Source organism: Falco punctatus (genome assembly GCF_963210335.1).
Source record: "Falco punctatus genome assembly, contig: scaffold_30, whole genome shotgun sequence".
Classification (NCBI taxonomy): Eukaryota; Metazoa; Chordata; class Aves; order Falconiformes; family Falconidae; genus Falco; species Falco punctatus.
This window is the reverse complement of record NW_027660235.1, coordinates 478,165-496,601: the sequence shown is the minus strand read 5'-3', so window position 1 is coordinate 496,601 and position 18,437 is coordinate 478,165. Positions and strand designations below refer to the sequence as shown.

The 18,437-nt window shown below is 51.7% G+C and overlaps 2 protein-coding genes across 4 annotated transcripts in view; both read left to right on the top strand.

Annotated features, from left to right (window-relative positions):
* The window catches only part of LOC308057440 (uncharacterized protein), a 279,898-nt gene that overhangs the window by 104,037 nt on the left and 157,424 nt on the right, over positions 1–18,437 (top strand). The window lies entirely within an intron of this gene.
* LOC308057472 (olfactory receptor 14C36-like) lies at positions 15,695–16,738 on the top strand (the record flags this gene model as incomplete). Its single annotated transcript, XM_080411570.1, has 1 exon — positions 15,695–16,738. Exon 1 carries the CDS (start codon positions 15,749–15,751, stop codon positions 16,736–16,738), a length of 990 nt encoding a protein of 329 aa, XP_080267696.1. The 5' UTR covers positions 15,695–15,748.

Genomic DNA, 18,437 nt, shown 5'->3' with positions numbered 1-18,437 from the left:
CCAGCAACCCACTGGTCACAATCTCAGGATCTGCTCCTGACACCCCTTAGCGGGGTCTCCTTAGGATACCCCTTACTGGGTCACATCAGCACGTTGGTGTCACCAATTGTGGTGATGCAAGTCAAAACAGAGTCAAAAATGTGCAGTGGCTGGAAGAACACTGGCAAATTATGAGCAATCCAGACCAACTAACTTGGTTGTAATAACAGGCCGCAGCTCTAACAAGCTGCAGGTGTTGTGAAGGACATGTGCAAGGCCAAGGGAGACAAAGAAACTGCATTCACAGAGAGGTAAGAGACTTGGACAGAAAGATGAGAGAAAGCAGGATGCCTGCACAAGGGGGGAGCAGCGTGTGGGCGCCACTCCGGGACCAATCAAATGGAGTGTGATGCCGCATGGACAACAGCTAAGTGACATGAAAGACGCCAGAAAAGACTGATGTAACCAAGCGATTAAACAAGGTGTTGTTGACATTGAATTATTTGTCCCTGACAGAAGGAAGAGAAGGGCCCCCGTTGTTACATATCCTCAGGCTATTCAGGGAAGTCAAACACAGGCCATTCCTGGGTTACAGGTTCATTCTAAGAACATGACTACAGGCAACTGGGAAGGACCCAGTCCAGTGTTGTTCATCGGTAGAGGATATATTTGTGTTTCCACAGAAAAAGGACCACCTCTATGGGTCCCTAGCAGATTTGTCCGCCCTGCATGTCAACTCCAGACGAACGAAGAAAATATAGGTGACAGCTTTATCTCCAACCAGTCTTTAACAAACTCTGTGCAGAACTTGGGCCAATCCCACCCTACCATAGAAGACATGCTGTTGACAGCAGCGAGAAGACAATCATTTGGGTCACGAGCTTGTATGCTGTTTTGACAAAAATTTGTAATACGAAGAATGCTGTTTGTGGAAACTGTAGGGAACGAGCAGCAATAATATTAAGTTGTGGTAACTGTAGACAGAATTTTGTTATAGGTTGTAGCCGCTTGCGAAAAGATTATGCTTTGTACTTAGACTGTCAAAAGAGCTTTGCTAATATTACTTTTGAAAATACTTGTAGGGAATTTTTGAACCTTAAGCCAAATCAACATTTTCCAGCAATATGGATGCCAGAAAGTATTGACAGCAGAATAGAAGCTCTCTCTTGGTGGGCCTTGACAAAAAACGTAACTGTTGTTTTAGCTACAAAGAAAAGACAAGCTCTTGGCTTGTGGTGCTTGTTTTGTCAGTTGGGAAGAAGATTGCGAGATAATGAAATTGTTTGATCTGCTTGTAGGGCTGATAGGAATCATCAGCATGCCCTCACAAGGAACTGCGTGGGTTCCTGTCCAACCGCAAATGAACATGTGGGTTACCTAGGCCAACAAGACAGGGCAAGATTCATTTTGCCTATCGTTAGCTACCCCATCTGGCCCATTTCGTACCTTTTAAACCATATGAAGGAGTTTGGGCACTGGACAACAGGTAAAATATACTCCGACTACCTCGACCAAGCAGCAAATGACTTTTGCACCATCAACAGTGGATCTGTGCAAGCCGATTGGTGCAAATCACTTGGTATTCCAAGGCACCCCTTGGGGGCTCAAGCGTTCCAAATTGCACAGGGCCTGAATGTTACCGGCATGGAACCTCAGGAGCTTGACATCTTAGGATCTATGCCGGGAAACTACTGTTTGTTTTGGGGGTTTTACAAGAAAGACATGGACTCAGGTAATTTTAGGATCCACAAACCAAGAAATTACAATACTTGGATTGCCCCTGGGTCCCCCTGACATTCTAACATCACCGGTTACTGTAACGGTTGGACTTGGCCTGTTTCATGGTCTGGGGAGACAAATGAAAAAGCAAAGATGTTGCCTCGGGGAGTATTCCTCGTTTGCGGAGATGGTGCCTGGCCCGCCGTACCTGCAAGGGCACAGGGAGGACCATGCTACTTTGGCAAACTAACATTATTTGCCCCTAGTATCCATCAAATGCTTAACATAAGTAACAAGTTTAAACGCATCAGATGTAGTGTATACCAATTGGGACCTGAATGTACAGATGATGTTGAGTTGTGGGAACATCCATCTGTCATTTTAGCATCACTCTTTACACCACAAGTTGCTTCTGCCAAGGCTCTCACTCAGTTGAGACAGTTGGCTTGTTGGAGAGAGAACAAATTAACATTACCTCCAGAGTATTAGATGACGCACCACTGATGTCGACAGTATACGACATGCTTTAAGACAAAATCGAGCTGCCGTTGATTTTCTGTTATTAGCACAAGGACACGGCTGTGAGGATTTTGAGGGAATGTGCTCTATGAATCTTGCTGGTCATTCTGAGTCCATTCACAAAAAGCTTTCCCAACTGCAAGATAATATGAAGAAACACAGCGTTACTGAAAATCCTTATGACGAGTGGCTTAATTAAGGGATGGGGAATCACTGGCTGGTAGAAAACCTGATTGATGGAAGGGATAAAATTTTTGTTATTATCTTTTCTCTGCTTGTTATCTTTTGTTGCATTTTCTCCTGTATGAAGAAAGATTTGGAATCAGTTGTTGATAGAGCCTGGGTTGTCCAAAAAGAAAGAGGGGGATGTGTAGGGGAATTCTTGGCAGAACGAGGGCATACTGTACCCTTGCAGGAGTTGGACAACCCTGGCCTGCAGATTACAAAGTTACTTTGAAGATCTTGTACTGTCCTTGAATAGGGAGAATAAAGAATAATGAGCATTGCACAAGAAGAAGGCCGGATGCCAAGCAAGATATGAAAACCGCTAGGTTAGCACATCCTTATTAGGCGCTTGCAGCATGACAACCAATCAACAGGTAACATGAATACGTAACCGACAACCAATGACTGTCAGGCAGCTGCCGCGTGAACAGTGTATTAGAAGTATAAATATGACAAATTGCCAAATAAAGTAGGAGGACATGTAGCCACATTGGTGCGATTGTCGTTACTTGGCTGAATTTCCGATTGGGACCCTCTTCAGCCCACACTGCCCCAGTATGTCCCAGTGGCCTCCAGGTGGGGTGTGAGCCCTTCCCCACTGCTCTCTCAGCCTGACCATCCAGCTGGTATTTTACCCATCTCTTTCTGATCCCACCCAGAGTGTCATGGCTTCACGTGGGCAGAAGAACGCTGAGGGAGACCATGGGCAGAGTTTTGCTGAAGCCGAAGGAAATGACATCCACATTGGAGCTCCTCACGCACAACTGCAGGCTGTCAGGTTGGCGAGGCAGGATTTACCCTTGGAAAATCCACCTGGACAGTTACCCGCTCAGGTGCCAGAAATGTCACCCAAGAGGACTCTAACTGGTGGCAAACCCCTCACCATGGGGGGCCGTGCAGCCTGTAGTTCCCCGAGCTGCACTTACGGACTCCTTCCAAGACAGTTGCAACATTGACTTGTCCTTTCTCACAAGTGACCTCTGCCAATTCAAGGAGCTTTCAAAAGCGATACTTCGAAGTAAATACTGGTTTTATACCAGAACTTCACCATTATTATTACGGTTATACCACACCCTTATTTTCTTTCATCTTTAACATATTTGCACCTGGGCAGGAGACAGTGACGACTTCTGAAGTCAGTATTTCAGCAGATTGTCTCAGCAAAGGCTCTTTCAGTTATTCACCACTTTTCTCCTCCCTTTAGTCTTTGGTCTTTTAGGTACCTCTCACCTGTACTGCTGTTTTTAGCTTCAGGAAGGAAAAACTTGCGTGTCTTCCTGCAGCCAAACGGTCTCCTTACCCAGCTCTTCCCTTCTGTTTAGATCTATCTTTCTGTATCTAACAGCCTAAAAGATTTCTCATGAGAGTGTCCCTTGCAGAAAGGCACCTCATCAGAGACAGCTTGGAATTGGCATCTGCTTGTGGAGGCTGTTGGCCTATTTATGACACTTGATCATTCTTGACATTGCTTGCAGATCTGAATAATTCTTCTGCACCTGAGTGCAGCCAGTCCTCTAAGGCAAACAGGTGGGGATGGTGCAAAGGAGCTGCAGCACCCACCTGCAGAATTGAGGGGAGAAGTCTGATGTAAGGAGAAGGGATGTGAGTCCCAGGGGACAATGAGAAAAAGGGTGGTCTTGGGGACATTCAGAGCAAGGTTGTCCATCCTGTGTCAGACCTCAAGGGACTGCGTTTCCTACCAGTCCAGACCTCCTGAGGAGATCCTCTGCATCATTATCACTTGGAGATTGCTGCTAGAACCTCCTCTCTAACCTAATAAGGAGCAAAATATAACCTATGAAATGAAAAATAATTACTTTCAAATGCGCTTTGAAATCCTCTCTCTTATCTACGTGAATGGAACAGATTCAATTAGCTGCACAGCTCTTCAAGACTTGAAGGAAATGACAAAAAGGCAAATACCTCGTTAGGGCATTGGGGGCTCCTGCCATGAACCTGAGCTACTGAGAGCAGGCTGAACCAACCACTCAAGGAACGTAAGTCAGAAGCAACACTGAAAATACCTTCAAACATTGATGGGTCCCGCTGAGGGCCATCGCTGACAAAGCGTCCCCATGGACTCGTTAGAGGAGCTAATTAGAGGCCAAACCAGCAGGTAGGCAAAGGTACTGTGTCGGTGGCTGTAATGCTGCAAAACACATTTGGATTTTTTTATGAAGCAGAAAGACCAAGCCCTGACCCCCAGGCTCTTGGAGGGCAGAAGAGAAGACCCTCCAAATCAAGTTTCCTGTCACAGGCCTTGGTGGCATGGGCAGCTGCCATTGCCAGGGGGACAGAGGCCTCAGCCCCCTGTGGGGCCATTTGGCCTTGCTGCAGCCCTGGGCCATCTCCACTGCAAGTTGCCCTACACTGTCCTTGTGGCACCTCTTTCCACTCTGGGGGTTGGACTCTTCCTTGCTTTCCTACCCAGCCCTCACACCCGCATTTCTCTGCCTTTTCGGAAGTTTTTCCCCTCATCCCTGCTTGTTCCTTGAAGCTCAAAGCCATGGGACAATCCAGGCACCCTCTGGGTGAACTCTGGCATCAGAGGGCAACCCTCCGAGGGACATTTCTTTCTCTTCACATCCAATCTTACCCTTCCAAGCAGCACTTTGCGGAGGTTTTCTCTTCCTGTCACTATCAGGAATCACTCCCTTATCTCTGACACCCCCCTTCAAGCAGGTGCATGCTATTCCTGTGGTGCCCTGAGGCTCCACTTTGCCTGTCTCAAGACATTGAGGACCTTCAGTCTCCCTCCACAGGCTCCATCCAGGCAGGCATCCTCCACAGCCTCTCCAGTTTTTCCTCACTCCTCCAGAATGAGAAACCTCCAAGCCCAGGCACAGATAAGCCGCATGTGGCCACAACAGTGCTGTGTCAAGGGGGATGATGCTGAGTCAAGGGGGATGATCAATCCTTCTTCTGAGTGGCCACCTATGGTGAAAATCTCAGAATCACCAAAGGGGGACAGCCAATGGCCAGGGAGGAAAGGGAAAGGAGAGGTGGGCTACTTGCATGGGAGGATACAAGGGTGGTCACCGAGAAGCAATTGTGCATGGGAAAGGAGGGAAAAAGGTAGGAAAGGGTGAAGAACAGGAATCCATAGGAAGCAGCCAAGCAGCCCTGCATCTGAGCAGCAAAGCTTGGAGTGGGAAAAGAACGTCGCAGGTCATCTGACACACTTTCTGTTAGGCTTCAACCGCTGCTGGAAACCAGAGTGATTTCCCTGCCATCATGAAGGCAAGATCCATGGTGGATGCAGATCCAGAATCATTCATGCTGGAAGGGACCTCCGGAGGTGTCCAGGCCTACGTGCTGCTCAGAGAACGATCAGTTATGGGGTTGAAGCAAGTAGCTCAGGCTTTCCTTCAAGTGGGGCTTGAAAAGCTCCAAGGATGGACATGGCACAAGCTCTGTGGGACATCTGCTCCACTGCTTGACTGTCTTCATGGGGAAGGACATTGTCTTCCTCTGCTTCAGCTGATGCCCATTGGCCCTCACAGTCCCATCACGCACAAGAGGCAAGACCCTGGCTGCCTTTTCCTGCTGATATGACCCAAGAAGCTATGGGAAGGCTGTTATTAGGTGTCCCCAAAGCCTCCTCTTCTCCTGGCTTTGCACCTTTCAAATAAGGCCCATGGCATCCTGGCCTGCATTAGGAAGAGCACTGCCCAAGGGTTGGTGGAGGGGATCTTTCCTCTCTACTCAGCCCTGCTACAGTTTGTCTTGTTGACTTGCTCTTGATTTCTACTTTACCAGAGTCACCCATTCTTGACTGAAAGGTGCCGTCCACGTTTTTCACCATTCCTGCCTTGTCTTTTGTTCAAAACAAGTCCAGAAAGTGTTTGTGCCATGTTGGCCAGGGATCATTGCTGCGATGGATTGACGGGACGCAGGGTGATACAAGCCAATGTCAATTTATTGTACAGTAGCACGAGTTTATATACATTTCAGAAGCTGCGCGTTTTAAACAGATTGGTTCTTGAAGCTGTGCGTTTTAAACAGATTGGTTCTTGAAGTTGTGCGTTTTAAACAGATTGGTTCTTGAAGCTAAGCATTGCATCCTAGGCAATCCCCAGCTCATGGTTAACTACCATCAATTAACAGCAAGGTGTTACCTTTCCTTCCCGGCATCCGTCCCCCACTCCCCTATGCTCTCTCAGCATGGCTCAGCATGTTAATTGTTGTGTCTATTCACACTCCTTGTCTTCCCAGGGTTAGTGACCTACAAGCTCGAGCACATTCCCTTCAGCTAACTGACTGCCACGCATGGTCCTAGTTTCCAGCCCGCTCCTGCAGACCATCTTCCACTTTCCCTTCAACCAAGGCCTTCAAGTAAAGGTCCCTTTCTCTAGCGGTCTAAAGGAGATGTCGTTCTCCTTCTAACCTTCATCAGGAGGTTGAGAGAATCTGAGCAGAAGACCTTTGCACATGCAGGACTTAGTGATGAGTGTCACAGGAAACCTGAGCAGGCCTGTGCTGTGCTCCATGTACCTCTTGGCCTTCAGGCTGAGCTGTGCTGAGTGTGTCCCTGGGTTGCAGAACAAGCCATATTGGAAGAAGAAATCTGCAGGAAGCTGCTGGTGAATGGCCAACCGCACGCCCTTACCTTTGTCTGGGACTGCAGTTACCACCTCCCAAGTGAACATCTCCTCTTAGAACACGAGAAGTGATGACTAGAATGGCTTTCCCTGGCACAAAACACTTCAAGAGCTGACAGGAGACAATGTGGGATAACCCTTCTGCAGGCAGGATCTGCACCACTTGCTGCACCACTCTCCCAACGCTGTAAACTCCGTGTTCCCGGCCTCGGAAGGGACGGCATACAGCTGACACGATTGTCTCTGTGTGAGGAGAGTTTGCTCTAACCAAGGCCATTTGAAATGACACTTTGTCTCAGAGTCCAAGTGCCTTTCTTACTGCAGCCATAACCAGCTGGGCTGCAGATGGCCAATCCCCCAAGGGAACGGGACACTCCAGGGACCTCAAACTTGCCTTCATGGCCACGTGCCTCCTAGTGGCCTATGAGCTTCTCAGATGTAATGGGTGTCATAATGATAGCCCAGATCATCAGCCTGCTTGTGGCCTCGGTTACTCCTTGGTTAGCGGTTCCTGACTTGGAGAAGGCAGCGATAACGAGATGCACAGCAATGGAAGAGATGGCCAAGGACCCTGCAGGTGCCATGAAGGCTTTGCAGGAAGAAGTGTGAGAAATAGCCCCGAGAGCTGTGCAAATTGGAATGGCATTAGATATGAAGCTGGCGCCTGAGGGCAGAGTCTGTGCTGGTTTTAATACCAGTTGTTGCGTATACGTAGATCAAAGTGGGAGAATTTCTACAGATACATGTGTAAAAAAAAAATTGAAAACATTCTAATATTTGTTGTGTGTTCCAGAAAGTTTGCGCCTTCTATGAAATTGAAGTCAATTGGAATATTCTGACGTCCTGGTTTCCTGATTTACAACTATGGGTTAAGAAGTTCATCTGCAGATACCTTTCTCCTCTTTCTCCTTGACCACTCCAATCCATTTTACCTATATAGCTTCTGCTTTAAGGTTCAGAGAGGAAAAGCTGGACTGTCTTTCAGTAGCGTCTGTAATTTTCCCTATGGGCAACTCTTCAGTAGTGGCAATAGACCTCATGGGGAGTTGCTTGAACTAACAATTATACAGCTGAGAAATGTATTTTTTATTTAGTAATTTCTAACCCACCACCCCCCTACACACGCTCACGATAATTAATCCCTCTTTTATTCCTGTGTACACCCTGTTCTCTAAGGAAAGCAGCCAATAATTACTGCCAAGAATTTGCTATATTCAGCTGCAGAGTTGGTTGAAGAATTCTGATGTCAAGTGATGTAAGTCTCATGGAGCTGAGGACAGAAATCGTGGGGCTGGAGAGCTGAGGAGCAAGGCTGTCCACGCAGTGATTAGCTCCAGGGACTGCTTTTCCTACCTGTCTGCACCTCCTCAGGAGACACTGTGCATCAATAGCAATTGGAAAAGCCTTCTATCAATTCCCCAAAGTGCTCATTGCCTGCCTTTCTCTTTCACTGTACGGCTGAAACGTATTAAGTGTACACGCCGAACTTGAAGACCAGATGTCCCTGATGGAGGAGACTGGGCTTGTCAGGGCGTTCTGCCTCGTCATGAGCCCAGGGTGTCTGTGGTGCTGTGGACTTCAGGTGTTCAGAGGAGACTGAAGAAACCTCTCAAGAACACCAAGTCAGGAGCAAAGCCCACAGCCCCTGGAAGCGTTAATGGGCCCCGCTGAGGGCCATGGCTGAGAAAGCCTCCCCATGGCCTTGTTAGAGCCCATCCTTGGAGGCTGTGAGGGCAGGAAGGCAAAGGCGCTGTGCAGGCAGCTCTGCTGCTGAGCAAAGCCTTGGCTTGCTTGATGAAGCAGAAAGGCCAAGCCGTGACCTGCAGCCTGTGGGGAGGTCGGTGCTGTCCCTCACACAGGGCTCAGGGCTCTTCCTGGGGACCATGGAAGGTGGGCATCCAATGCCCAGTGAAGGACAGCAATGGCACAGCAAACTTCCAGCTTCCCCATGGGGCTGCAAGGAGGCAAAGATGCCCCCGTGCCGTGAGGACATCATGTCTTGTCATGGCCCTCAGAGGCAGAGACAGCTGCCACAGCCAAGGGGACACAGACCTGGGTTCTACTGGTGCCTTCCAGCCTTGCCAGTGCCCTCTGCCATCCCCACCATAGGCTGTCCTGCATGGTTGGAGCCCTGCCCCTGTTTCCCTGCAGCCTGTAGGCACCATCTCGCTGCCCTGCCTTGCTCTCACCCCAACATTGCCATACCTTCGCTGAGGTACCTCCACTCTCACTGGCTGTTCCTTGAAACACAAACCATGGGCTGATCCAGGCTCCCTCTGGCTGAGCCCTCGCACCGCAGCAGGACCCCTGGAGTGACAGTTCTTCCTGCTGAGCTCCAGTCTCTGCTTTCCTAGTGGAAACTTGGTGACATTTTTTCCTCTCTCCTGCTGTTTTCCCCTGCCCAGGAAAGGTTTACCATCTCAGAAAATACCCTTCCAGCAGGGAATGCAGCCAGGAAGCCTTTTCTTATGCTCTGCTCTCTCACCAGAGAGAAGGAATACTCACATGGTCTCCCAAACCACGTAACTGCTGCTGGCCTTTCAGCTTCTCCCAGGGACATGACCAAGCCATGTGCCTGCTGCTGTCCCATCATGTCCCCAGGCAAAACAACCTCTATCCAAGCCCTTCTCCTGGATGGGGCCTATGGGGTCCCTTGGCAGAGGGACTGTCCCAGCCACGTTCCTGATGCTGACCTGTCACCTCCAGAGGCAGAACTGACTTCACAGGCCCCTCCCTCCCAATACCACACCCCTCCATCACCCTCATTCTGGCCCAGGTTCTGACCACAGAAAAGCATGCTGGTTTCATCAGATTTGTCAAATATCTTTCCCACAAGCCATTTCCCACAAGCTCATCTTCAGCTCAGCCCCTCTATTTGTGTTGACACATTTCATATATGCCTTTATAGCTCTATGGTGTTTTTTCAGGTTGGACTGACCTCTGGAGGTCATCGAGTCCACCCCTCCAGCTGAGGCAGGGTCACCTAAACCAACTTTCTCAGCAGATTGTCTAGGTAGGCTTGCAATATCATAGAAGCACAGAAACAGAGAATCATTTAGCTTGGAAAAGACCTTAAAGATCATCAAATCCAAATGTAAACTCAGGACGGCCAATTTCATCACTAAATCATGCCATGAAGAATTGCATCTACCTCTACTGAAACACCTCCAGGGCTGGGGATTCCACCAGCTCCCTGGTTCCAGTGCTTGAGCACCCTTGCAGTGAAGATGTTTTTCCTCATATCCAATCTGAACCTCTCCTGGTGTAACTTGAGGCTCTTGCCTCTTGTCCTGTCACTTGTTATCTGGCAGAAGACTCCTACCCACCCCATCTACAACCTCCTTTCAGGTACTTCTAGAGAGCAGTAAGGTCCCCCCTGAGCCTCCTACTACCCACACTAAACAACTCAAGTCCCCTCAGTCACCCTTCATCCAAGCAGGGATCCAGACCCTTCACCAGTTTTGTTGCCCTTCTCTGGAAATGCTCCAGGACCTCAACGTTTCTCTTGAAGTGAGGAGCCCAAAACAGAAACACGTTGTTTGAGGTTTGACTTCAGCAGTGCCGAGTACAGGGGGTCCATCACTGCCCTGGTCCTGCTGGCCACGCTCTTTCTGATACCAGACAGGATGCTATTGGCCTTCTTGGCCACCCGGACACACTGATGGCTCATGCTCAACCATCTGTCAACCCTCACCCTCAGGGTGCTTCCCCAGCAGGCAGCCTTCCAGCCACTCTGGCCCAAGCCTGTAGCCTTGTGTGGGGCTGTTGTGACTCAGGTGCAGAACTGGCACTTCTCCTGGTTGAACCTCATACAATTGGACTCACTTGAAAGGTCCAACCTGTCCAGATTCTTCTGTAGAGCCTTCCTGCCCTCAAGGACACCAGCACTGCCACCCAACTTGATGTTGTACAAAAAATCACTGTGGGCGCACTCAATCCCCTTGTCTGGGTCACTGATGAAGTTCTGAAACAGGACTGGCCCCAGCACTGAGCCCTGGGGAACACCACTACTTATGGGCCATCGTCACCTGGATGTCACTCCATTTACTCCCCCTCTTGGGGCTTGGCTGCCCAGCAAGCTCTAACCCAGCACGGAGAACACCCACCAAAGCCATGAGCAGCCAGTTTCTCCAGGAGAATGCAGTGGGAGGTGGAGCCAAAAGGCTTTCCTAAGGTCCAGGTAGACAGCATGCACAGCCTTTCCCTCATCCACTGGGCAGGTCACCTTGTCCCAGCAGGAGATCAGGTTCATCAGGCAGGACCTGCCTTTCATAAACCCATGCAGGCTGGTCCTGGCCTCCTGGTTTTCCTGCGGCTCCTGTGCGATGGCGCTCAGGATGATCAGCTCCACAACCTTCCCTGGCACTAAGATCAGGTTGACAGGCCTGTAGTTATCCCGATCCTCCCTCCTACCCTTCTTGTAGGTGGGCACCACTTGACTAACATTCAGCCGTCTTGGGCCTCCGCAGTTAGCCAGCACTGTTGAAAGTCATCGCTGTGCTGAGGCAATAGAGAAACAGACCAATGATTTTCAAAGTGTCCCTGCATCACGGGATGTCCATGGTCAAGGACACAATCAAAAGCACCTTGTCCTTTCTGGGTATGAGGTTCACCGGAACCACATGTCCTCTGGGGCTGCAGAGGCATCACTGGCAGCAATGCCTTCTCCTGCAGCACTGCACAGTCCAGCCCTGCATGTCTCTGGTCCCAGGGACAGCATGGATTGCTCTCCTTAGGGACATCTCATTTCACCTTCACAGTGACCTCTGACCACCACCCCAGCATGCGCTGCAGCAAAATATTTTGCTGGCGTGTGACCTTGGACACTTGGTACCCATTGTTATTTTTGTTGTTACATGTCTGAGCTTGGCCCAGGTGACACAGGTGTGGTTCAGGGTAACTCTGCTCTGAAATAACCTAAATCAGGGAGAGGAAGGGGAAAAGTCTTATTTAAGCAGCGTGAGGAAGCCTTAGGATCAATAACCTCACATCTTCTTGGGGAATTTAGAGATCCTGTGTGTTTACATGGCAGGGGTTTGGGACTGGTTTGGAGGTGTTTGTAGGGCTGGCAGAGGTGAGAAGAGACCAAGAGCTGACTCCATGGCCATAACAGCCACCTTCATTTGACTCCAAAATGGACCAGCCCCTGCCCAAACCTGAGCCAATAAGCAATTCTAGTGGCACCTCTGTGATACCCTATGGCAGAAAGGACAAAACACAACGGGAGAGGAGTGAGAATTATGTGAGAGAACAACCCTATAGACATCAAGGTGAGTGAAGAAGGAGGGGAGCCGCGAGACAGAGGCTTGGTGGGATCCTGCAAGCCAGCGGTCAAGTAACCACCCGCCGACAGTCACAGGGCAGCACAGTGACAATGCTCCTTTAGGTGTCTGCAGGTTCTTTGCATCGGCATTTTAGCACAGCTGCCAGATGGGCCAACAGCTGTGATGCTCCCCTGGATCTGAAACCCTGCATCATTCGTGTCCACCTTGGTTCTAGGAGCAAAGAAATGGTGGAGTCTCATCTCCCAGGGGGAGTGAGGCAGGAGAGCAGCAGAGTGCAGGCCCCAGGTCACACACTGGCAGGCTGTGGCCTGTGCAGAAGGAGGGAACGCTCCTTCGGGTGCCCTGGAATTGCCCCACAAGCATAAACTCCATTTTCAATGTTGGACCTGTTGGAGGCTGCTGTCCTTGCCAAGCAGCTGTGCTGAGCTCTGCCACCTGCCCTGGCACTTGGTTCCCTCAGTGTCACAGCTCTGTCTGCAACAGGACGGGCTCCAGCTGCCTCTGCGTGGGCCCCTGGCTGAGGGCACTGCTGCACATCTGGGCTGAAGCCCCCCAGCTGTGGCACCAGCCCAGCTCTGCCTGGCCATAAGGCAACTGGTACCAAGTGTCCCCGAGCCCGTGGGTGCAAAGGCTTTGCTTCAGAGCAGAGACGTGGCCTGGGCAAAGGAGAGCTGAGTCTTGAGCCCTCGGACTGTGCAATGAAGTGCTGCAATGGGCTCTGCAGGGCTTACTGAAGCACTGAGGACATCCTCCCCGCCCTGCCTGCAGAACCACCAGACACACACGTACACACACGCTCCTTTAGGAGTACTTGGATCCTTTGCTGCAGTCTTCCTGGTGTCCTGTCTAGTAATGGGTTAACAAAAGTTGATACTCATGCAGAAAACTTTTTCTAGTAAGGGAATTGCCAGTGCTGGAAATAAGTGTGTCCCCCCAGGTGAGGCAAGGCCCATGAGGGATTGCCTCATGCTGCTGCCCAGCAGGTTCCCCTGCAGCCCCAGGGACAGCTGGAGGGAGCCCAGAGGGGCAGAGGAGGGAGGCAGGGAGAGCTCAAAAGCAGACCTTGGTGGGAGGCTGCTGAGAGCTCCCTGCTGGAGAAATCTGCAGAGCCCTTGAGCGGGTAAGTGTGTGGCTGCAGGGCAATGCCTCTGCAGTTGCTAGCCGGGTCTGCAGCAGCTGGGGCCCCCCCAGCCTGTGGGACCGTGTGGGAGCCTTTTGCTGTGGAGGAGGCCAGTGTGCTGCAGAGCAGGGCTTCCCTGCTGCAGCGTGGGAGGGCCAGGGCATGTGGGCTGCCTTGTGCCAGGGCCGGCTGCAGGGCTGTGAAGGTGGCTGTGCAGGCAGGGGTGCCCAGGGCTGTCCTTGCCAGCAGGGTCCCTGCAGCCGCGGGGGCTGTGTGCTGGGGCAGGGGCTCTGCCGCCTGCCAGGGGCAGCTCTCAGTCTGCCGGGGGGCTCCCCACAGCTCTGGGGGCGTATGGACCGAGCCCCGAGAGGGAAGGATCTCTCTGCTGTTGAGAGTGTGCTGCATGGCTGAGCGCTGCTTACAAGGATAGGTTATCCTCAGAATGTGTCTGGATGAGACTTTTCATATCGAAGGTCAGCGCAGGGATTGCTATGATAAATCCAGGGCTCTCCTCAATCTGTGTTTTCAGCTTTCTGTTGTTGGGGGCAGGAGAGGTAAGGCAGAAATGTTAATGGAGATCTTGAGTTTGAAGATGTCCCTGAGACTGCCAGCTGTAACTCTGAGTGATGAGGAGGTCTGCCAGGAGCCTCCTGAAGCGCCCTCAGCCACTCCTCCGCCTATGAACAGCAGCAGCAGCACCTTTGCTGGAGCCATCAGGGTCGTTCTGAGCTGCCCTTTTCCCCCTGAGGACAGGACCCTGCGCCCAGCCAGTGCCCTGCAGAGAGGCACGTTTGTGCGGGGCCAGTGCACAGAGGCAGAGATGTGGTCTGTGAGCACTGACAGGGAAAGACCTGGCACAGGGAGATACCTCCCACAAGGAAAATCTCCTGACATCCAGGATATTGCAAGGACTGATAGGAAACTTCAGACAGAATTGTTGTTGAAAGCAGAATCAGAAAGCTCTCTCTGACCATGTGCAGTGCAGACCCCTTTCTCTGAGGCATCCCCCTGGCTGCTCTCCCCCCAGCAAAGCCTCTGCCCTCAGGGCTGGGGGTCCTGAGGTGTGAGCCACCCCCCCTGCAGCCAGAGCTCCAGCAGAGCCACGGTGCAGCTCTGCAGCCACGTGCCCCGGTCCCTCTGCAGAGCACAGGGGCTGAGAGCAGCTGCCCGGCAATGTTGGTGTGTGGGAGGTGGCGAGCAGAGCTGGGCAAGGGCAACGCTGCCCTCAGTGCCTGGCACGCTCGCCCTGGACACTCTTACCTAGACCATCAGTGCAATTTTACTTCTTTCTCTGCCTTTTGGGGTTAGTTTTATTCTCTTGCTCTTGCTGTCAGGCTCTCTGGGGATGGGTGTTTCAGCTGCAGAGTCACACTCTGACCTTGGGGGTCCTCTCCTGCAGGTGTGTCCATGGGAACAGGTGTCCCAGCTTTCCTCTCAGCTGTGGGGCTGTGGGCAATGCCCTATGTGGAGCTGGGCAATAGGCTGGTTCTCCCTGAACCTGATGCTCTTGTTAGGGCACTTGGCTACCTCCTTGAAGTTCCCTTCCAAGCAGTGCGTTGCCCTCCAGAATGGAAACCTGTCCCCTCGCACCCATTAGTGAGCTGAAAGCCCCACGTAGAGGCGTAGAGTTTCTGTGATGGAGAAAACGCTGTTGGGGTGGGTGAAATGAGCTGTGTATCCTTTGCTGTGGGTGGGATGCTGACTTCTGATGAAAGCCTACAACCTTTACTGGTCTGTGGTGGGTCAGTCTGTTCTCAGCAGTGCCTTGTGGTATTTCAGGGTAACATGGGAGTGTGGCCACCATTCATCTCAGGAAGGTGCAAGCCCATAGAAACTGGGAACCAGATGGACAGACCACCTCCCCTCACTGTGCCCTCACCCACAGGTAATCCTCTTGCCTCACAGACCTCACTCTGTTCCACCGGAGGGCAGCAAAAATGCTCTGCTTTTCTGACATCCGAGAATACTTAACAGGAGAGATGGGGGGAGGTGTGAAAAATAACTAAATCTGTCTTAAAATGCCTTCACCCTTCTTGGTCCTTAGCACTGGTGCTGCAGACGCTGACCAGCCCTTCTGCGTTGGCACTGGTTTCACAGGACAAAGTTAACACCGGGACTGGTCCCTGCCCCCACCCACTGCTGCAGAGTGGGGCTGGCTGGTCAAGAGCCCGTGGGCAGATGCCCTGCTCTTCATCGCCCACACGGCCAGCACCAAGCAGGGCTGCAGCCACACAGCTGCAGGAAGGTCTCTGAGAAAAGAGAGGGATGTCTGTGTGTGACGGGGGGGTGGTCTGTGGGAAATGGCTTTGATTTTGCTTGCAGAAGTCTCCCCTAAATTATCACTGTCTTTTTCTCCTGTGACAGGTCCCCATGCCCAGAGGCAGCAGATGTCCAACAGCAGCTCCATCACCCAGTTCCTCCTCCTGGCATTGGCAGACACGCGGGAGCTGCAGCTCTTGCACTTCTGGCTCTCCCTGGGCATCTACCTGGCTGCCCTCATGGCCAACGGCCTCATCATCACCACCGTAGTGTGCGACCACCACCTGCACACCCCCATGTACTTCTTCCTCCTCAACCTCTCCCTCCTCGACCTGGGCTCCATCTCCACTATTGTCCCCAAAGCCATGGCCAACTCCCTCTGGGACACCAGGGACATCTCCTACTCAGGATGTGCTGCACAGCTCTTCCTGATTGTCTTTTTCCTTTCAGCAGAGTGTTCTCTCCTCACCGTCATGGCCTATGACCGCTTTGTGGCCATCTGCCAGCCCCTGCACTACGGGACCCTGCTGGGCAGCAGAGCTTGTGTCCACATGGCAGCAGCTGCCTGGGCCAGTGGGTTTCTCTATGCTGCGCTGCACACGGCCAATACACTGTCACTGCCGCTCTGCCAAGGCAATGCCCTGGGACAGGTCTTCTGTGAAATCCCACAGATCCTCAAGCTCTCCTGCTCACACACCTACCTCAGGGAAGTGGGGCTTATTGTGGCTGGTGCCTCTTTATTATTTGGCTGTTTTGTTTTCATTGTGCTGTCCTACGTGCAGATCTTCAGGGCTGTGCTGAGGATCCCCTCTGAGCAGGGACGGCACAAAGCCTTTTCCACGTGCCTCCCTCACCTGTCTGTAGTCTCCCTCTTTGTCAGCACTGCCATGTTTGCCTACCTGAAGCCCCCCTCCATCTCCTCCTTATCCCTGGACCTGTTGGTGGCAGTTCTGTACTCGGTGGTGCCTCCAGCAGTGAACCCCCTCATCTACAGCATGAGGAACCAGGAGCTCAAGGGTGCAATGTGCTAACTGATAACTGTATCTTCTTCTGAAGGAATAAAAATCTGAATAACATTTTTAATGTAATTTATCACAGACGCAGAGTATCTTCTGAATTTGTTGTAGTTTCTCAGGGTATTTCATTTCTGATAAAGGTGTCGTCCCCATTCTGATTCCTTCTGTGATTTTCTTTTCTGAAGGTGCCCTGCTCTCTCCATATCTAACAAAGCCAAAGGGCCATTAAACCACTATGTTTTTCCTGGGATTCTTCCTTCCAAGGCCTTTCTGCAGCTGCAGGGACAGTTCCTGTATCCACAGACGGAGGGGAAAAAATTCCTGGCATGGCAGCAGTACCAGGGAACACCAGCACATGGCTCTCCAGTGCTGTCCTCCTTCCACTTCCACACTCTCCTTCTGACCCCCTGCCTTGGTGTAAGGCCTGAGTGCTCTGGCAGCTTGGTCACTGCCGTGCTGCGTGGCAGTCCTGTGAGCGCAGGCAGGGGCAGGCAACGAGCACTCTGTGACGGTGCTGGCCTCCATCAAATGCTATGGATTTGTGGAGACCACTGCAACGTGCTTCCTTGAACCGAGGTCCCCGTGCCCATTGCTCATGACGAGGGCCATCACCGCGAGGTGCCGAGCAGGGCGTGACACCCCCGGGCTGAGGTGCTGCCAGCCTCTGGCAGGGGCAGCAGGAGGCCAGGCAGTCACTGTGCCTGCTGCAGTGCTCTGCCTCCGCACGTGCCAGGGACGGGCTCGTGCCTCTGAGCACCCCTGTGTGCATGAGGCTGGGGTTCAACCACGCCAGCAGTGCATGAGGCCAGCTGAGGTGGGGACACCTCCCAGGGCACCGCCGTTCCTGTGTGTGACTGCAGGAACAAAGGCCACTGTCCCAGGGAGATTCATCTCACCTGCCTTGGGCAGGGTCATTGCAAGTGCCTCTGTCTGATCACGGCACCCTTTCTGGATGGTGCCCTCAAATGTGTCCGAGCAATCAGGGAGGTTCTGGGGTCCTGGCAAAAGGCAGACATCCAGCCTTTGTTCAGGAAAAGCAAGAAGGACAATTGGGAGAAATACAGGCTGGTCATCCTCACCGTAGTGTCTGGGGAAATGACGATGGAAATACTCCTGCAGCCAGTTCCAGGTAGTTGTGGGACATCAAAGGGATTGCTGCACCCATACGTATTGAGGCAAGAAGGGAATGGTTTGTGCCTGCACCTTTGCAAGGGGTTTGACTTTTTCTCCTGCACTTTCTGTAGAGGCAGATGGGTGACTTCTGGAGTGAAGAAATGGAGGACACTGTGGGTGGGAAGTTGCTGGCGGCTTGTGGCTATGTCTCGAGCTAGCTCAATGGCGTCAGGGAGCGAAACCCGACCTTGGGAGAGAGACACAGTTATGCTTGTTGGAAGGAAGCCATGGGAGCAAGAGGAGAACCTTGAAGATAGGGAGTGGTCTGCAGAGCTTGTGGCCTCGTAGATAAAGGGAGCTGCTGAGCTGCTGTGTCTGTAATAAAAAAAGAGCCAAGAGCTGAAAGTTGCAGAGCACAGTTACAGGCTGACACGTCAGCCCCCTGCAAAGGTATAAAAGGCTTGCTTGATTTTAGTAAAGTGTCTTCGAGGTGTCTTCAAGTGTCTTTGTGCCTTCAATCCGCTCCCAGAGTCGGTGCATCATACGCCACAGGGGCTCAAGACGAAATGTCACCAGTGGTCAAGTCCTCCTGTTGGCCACT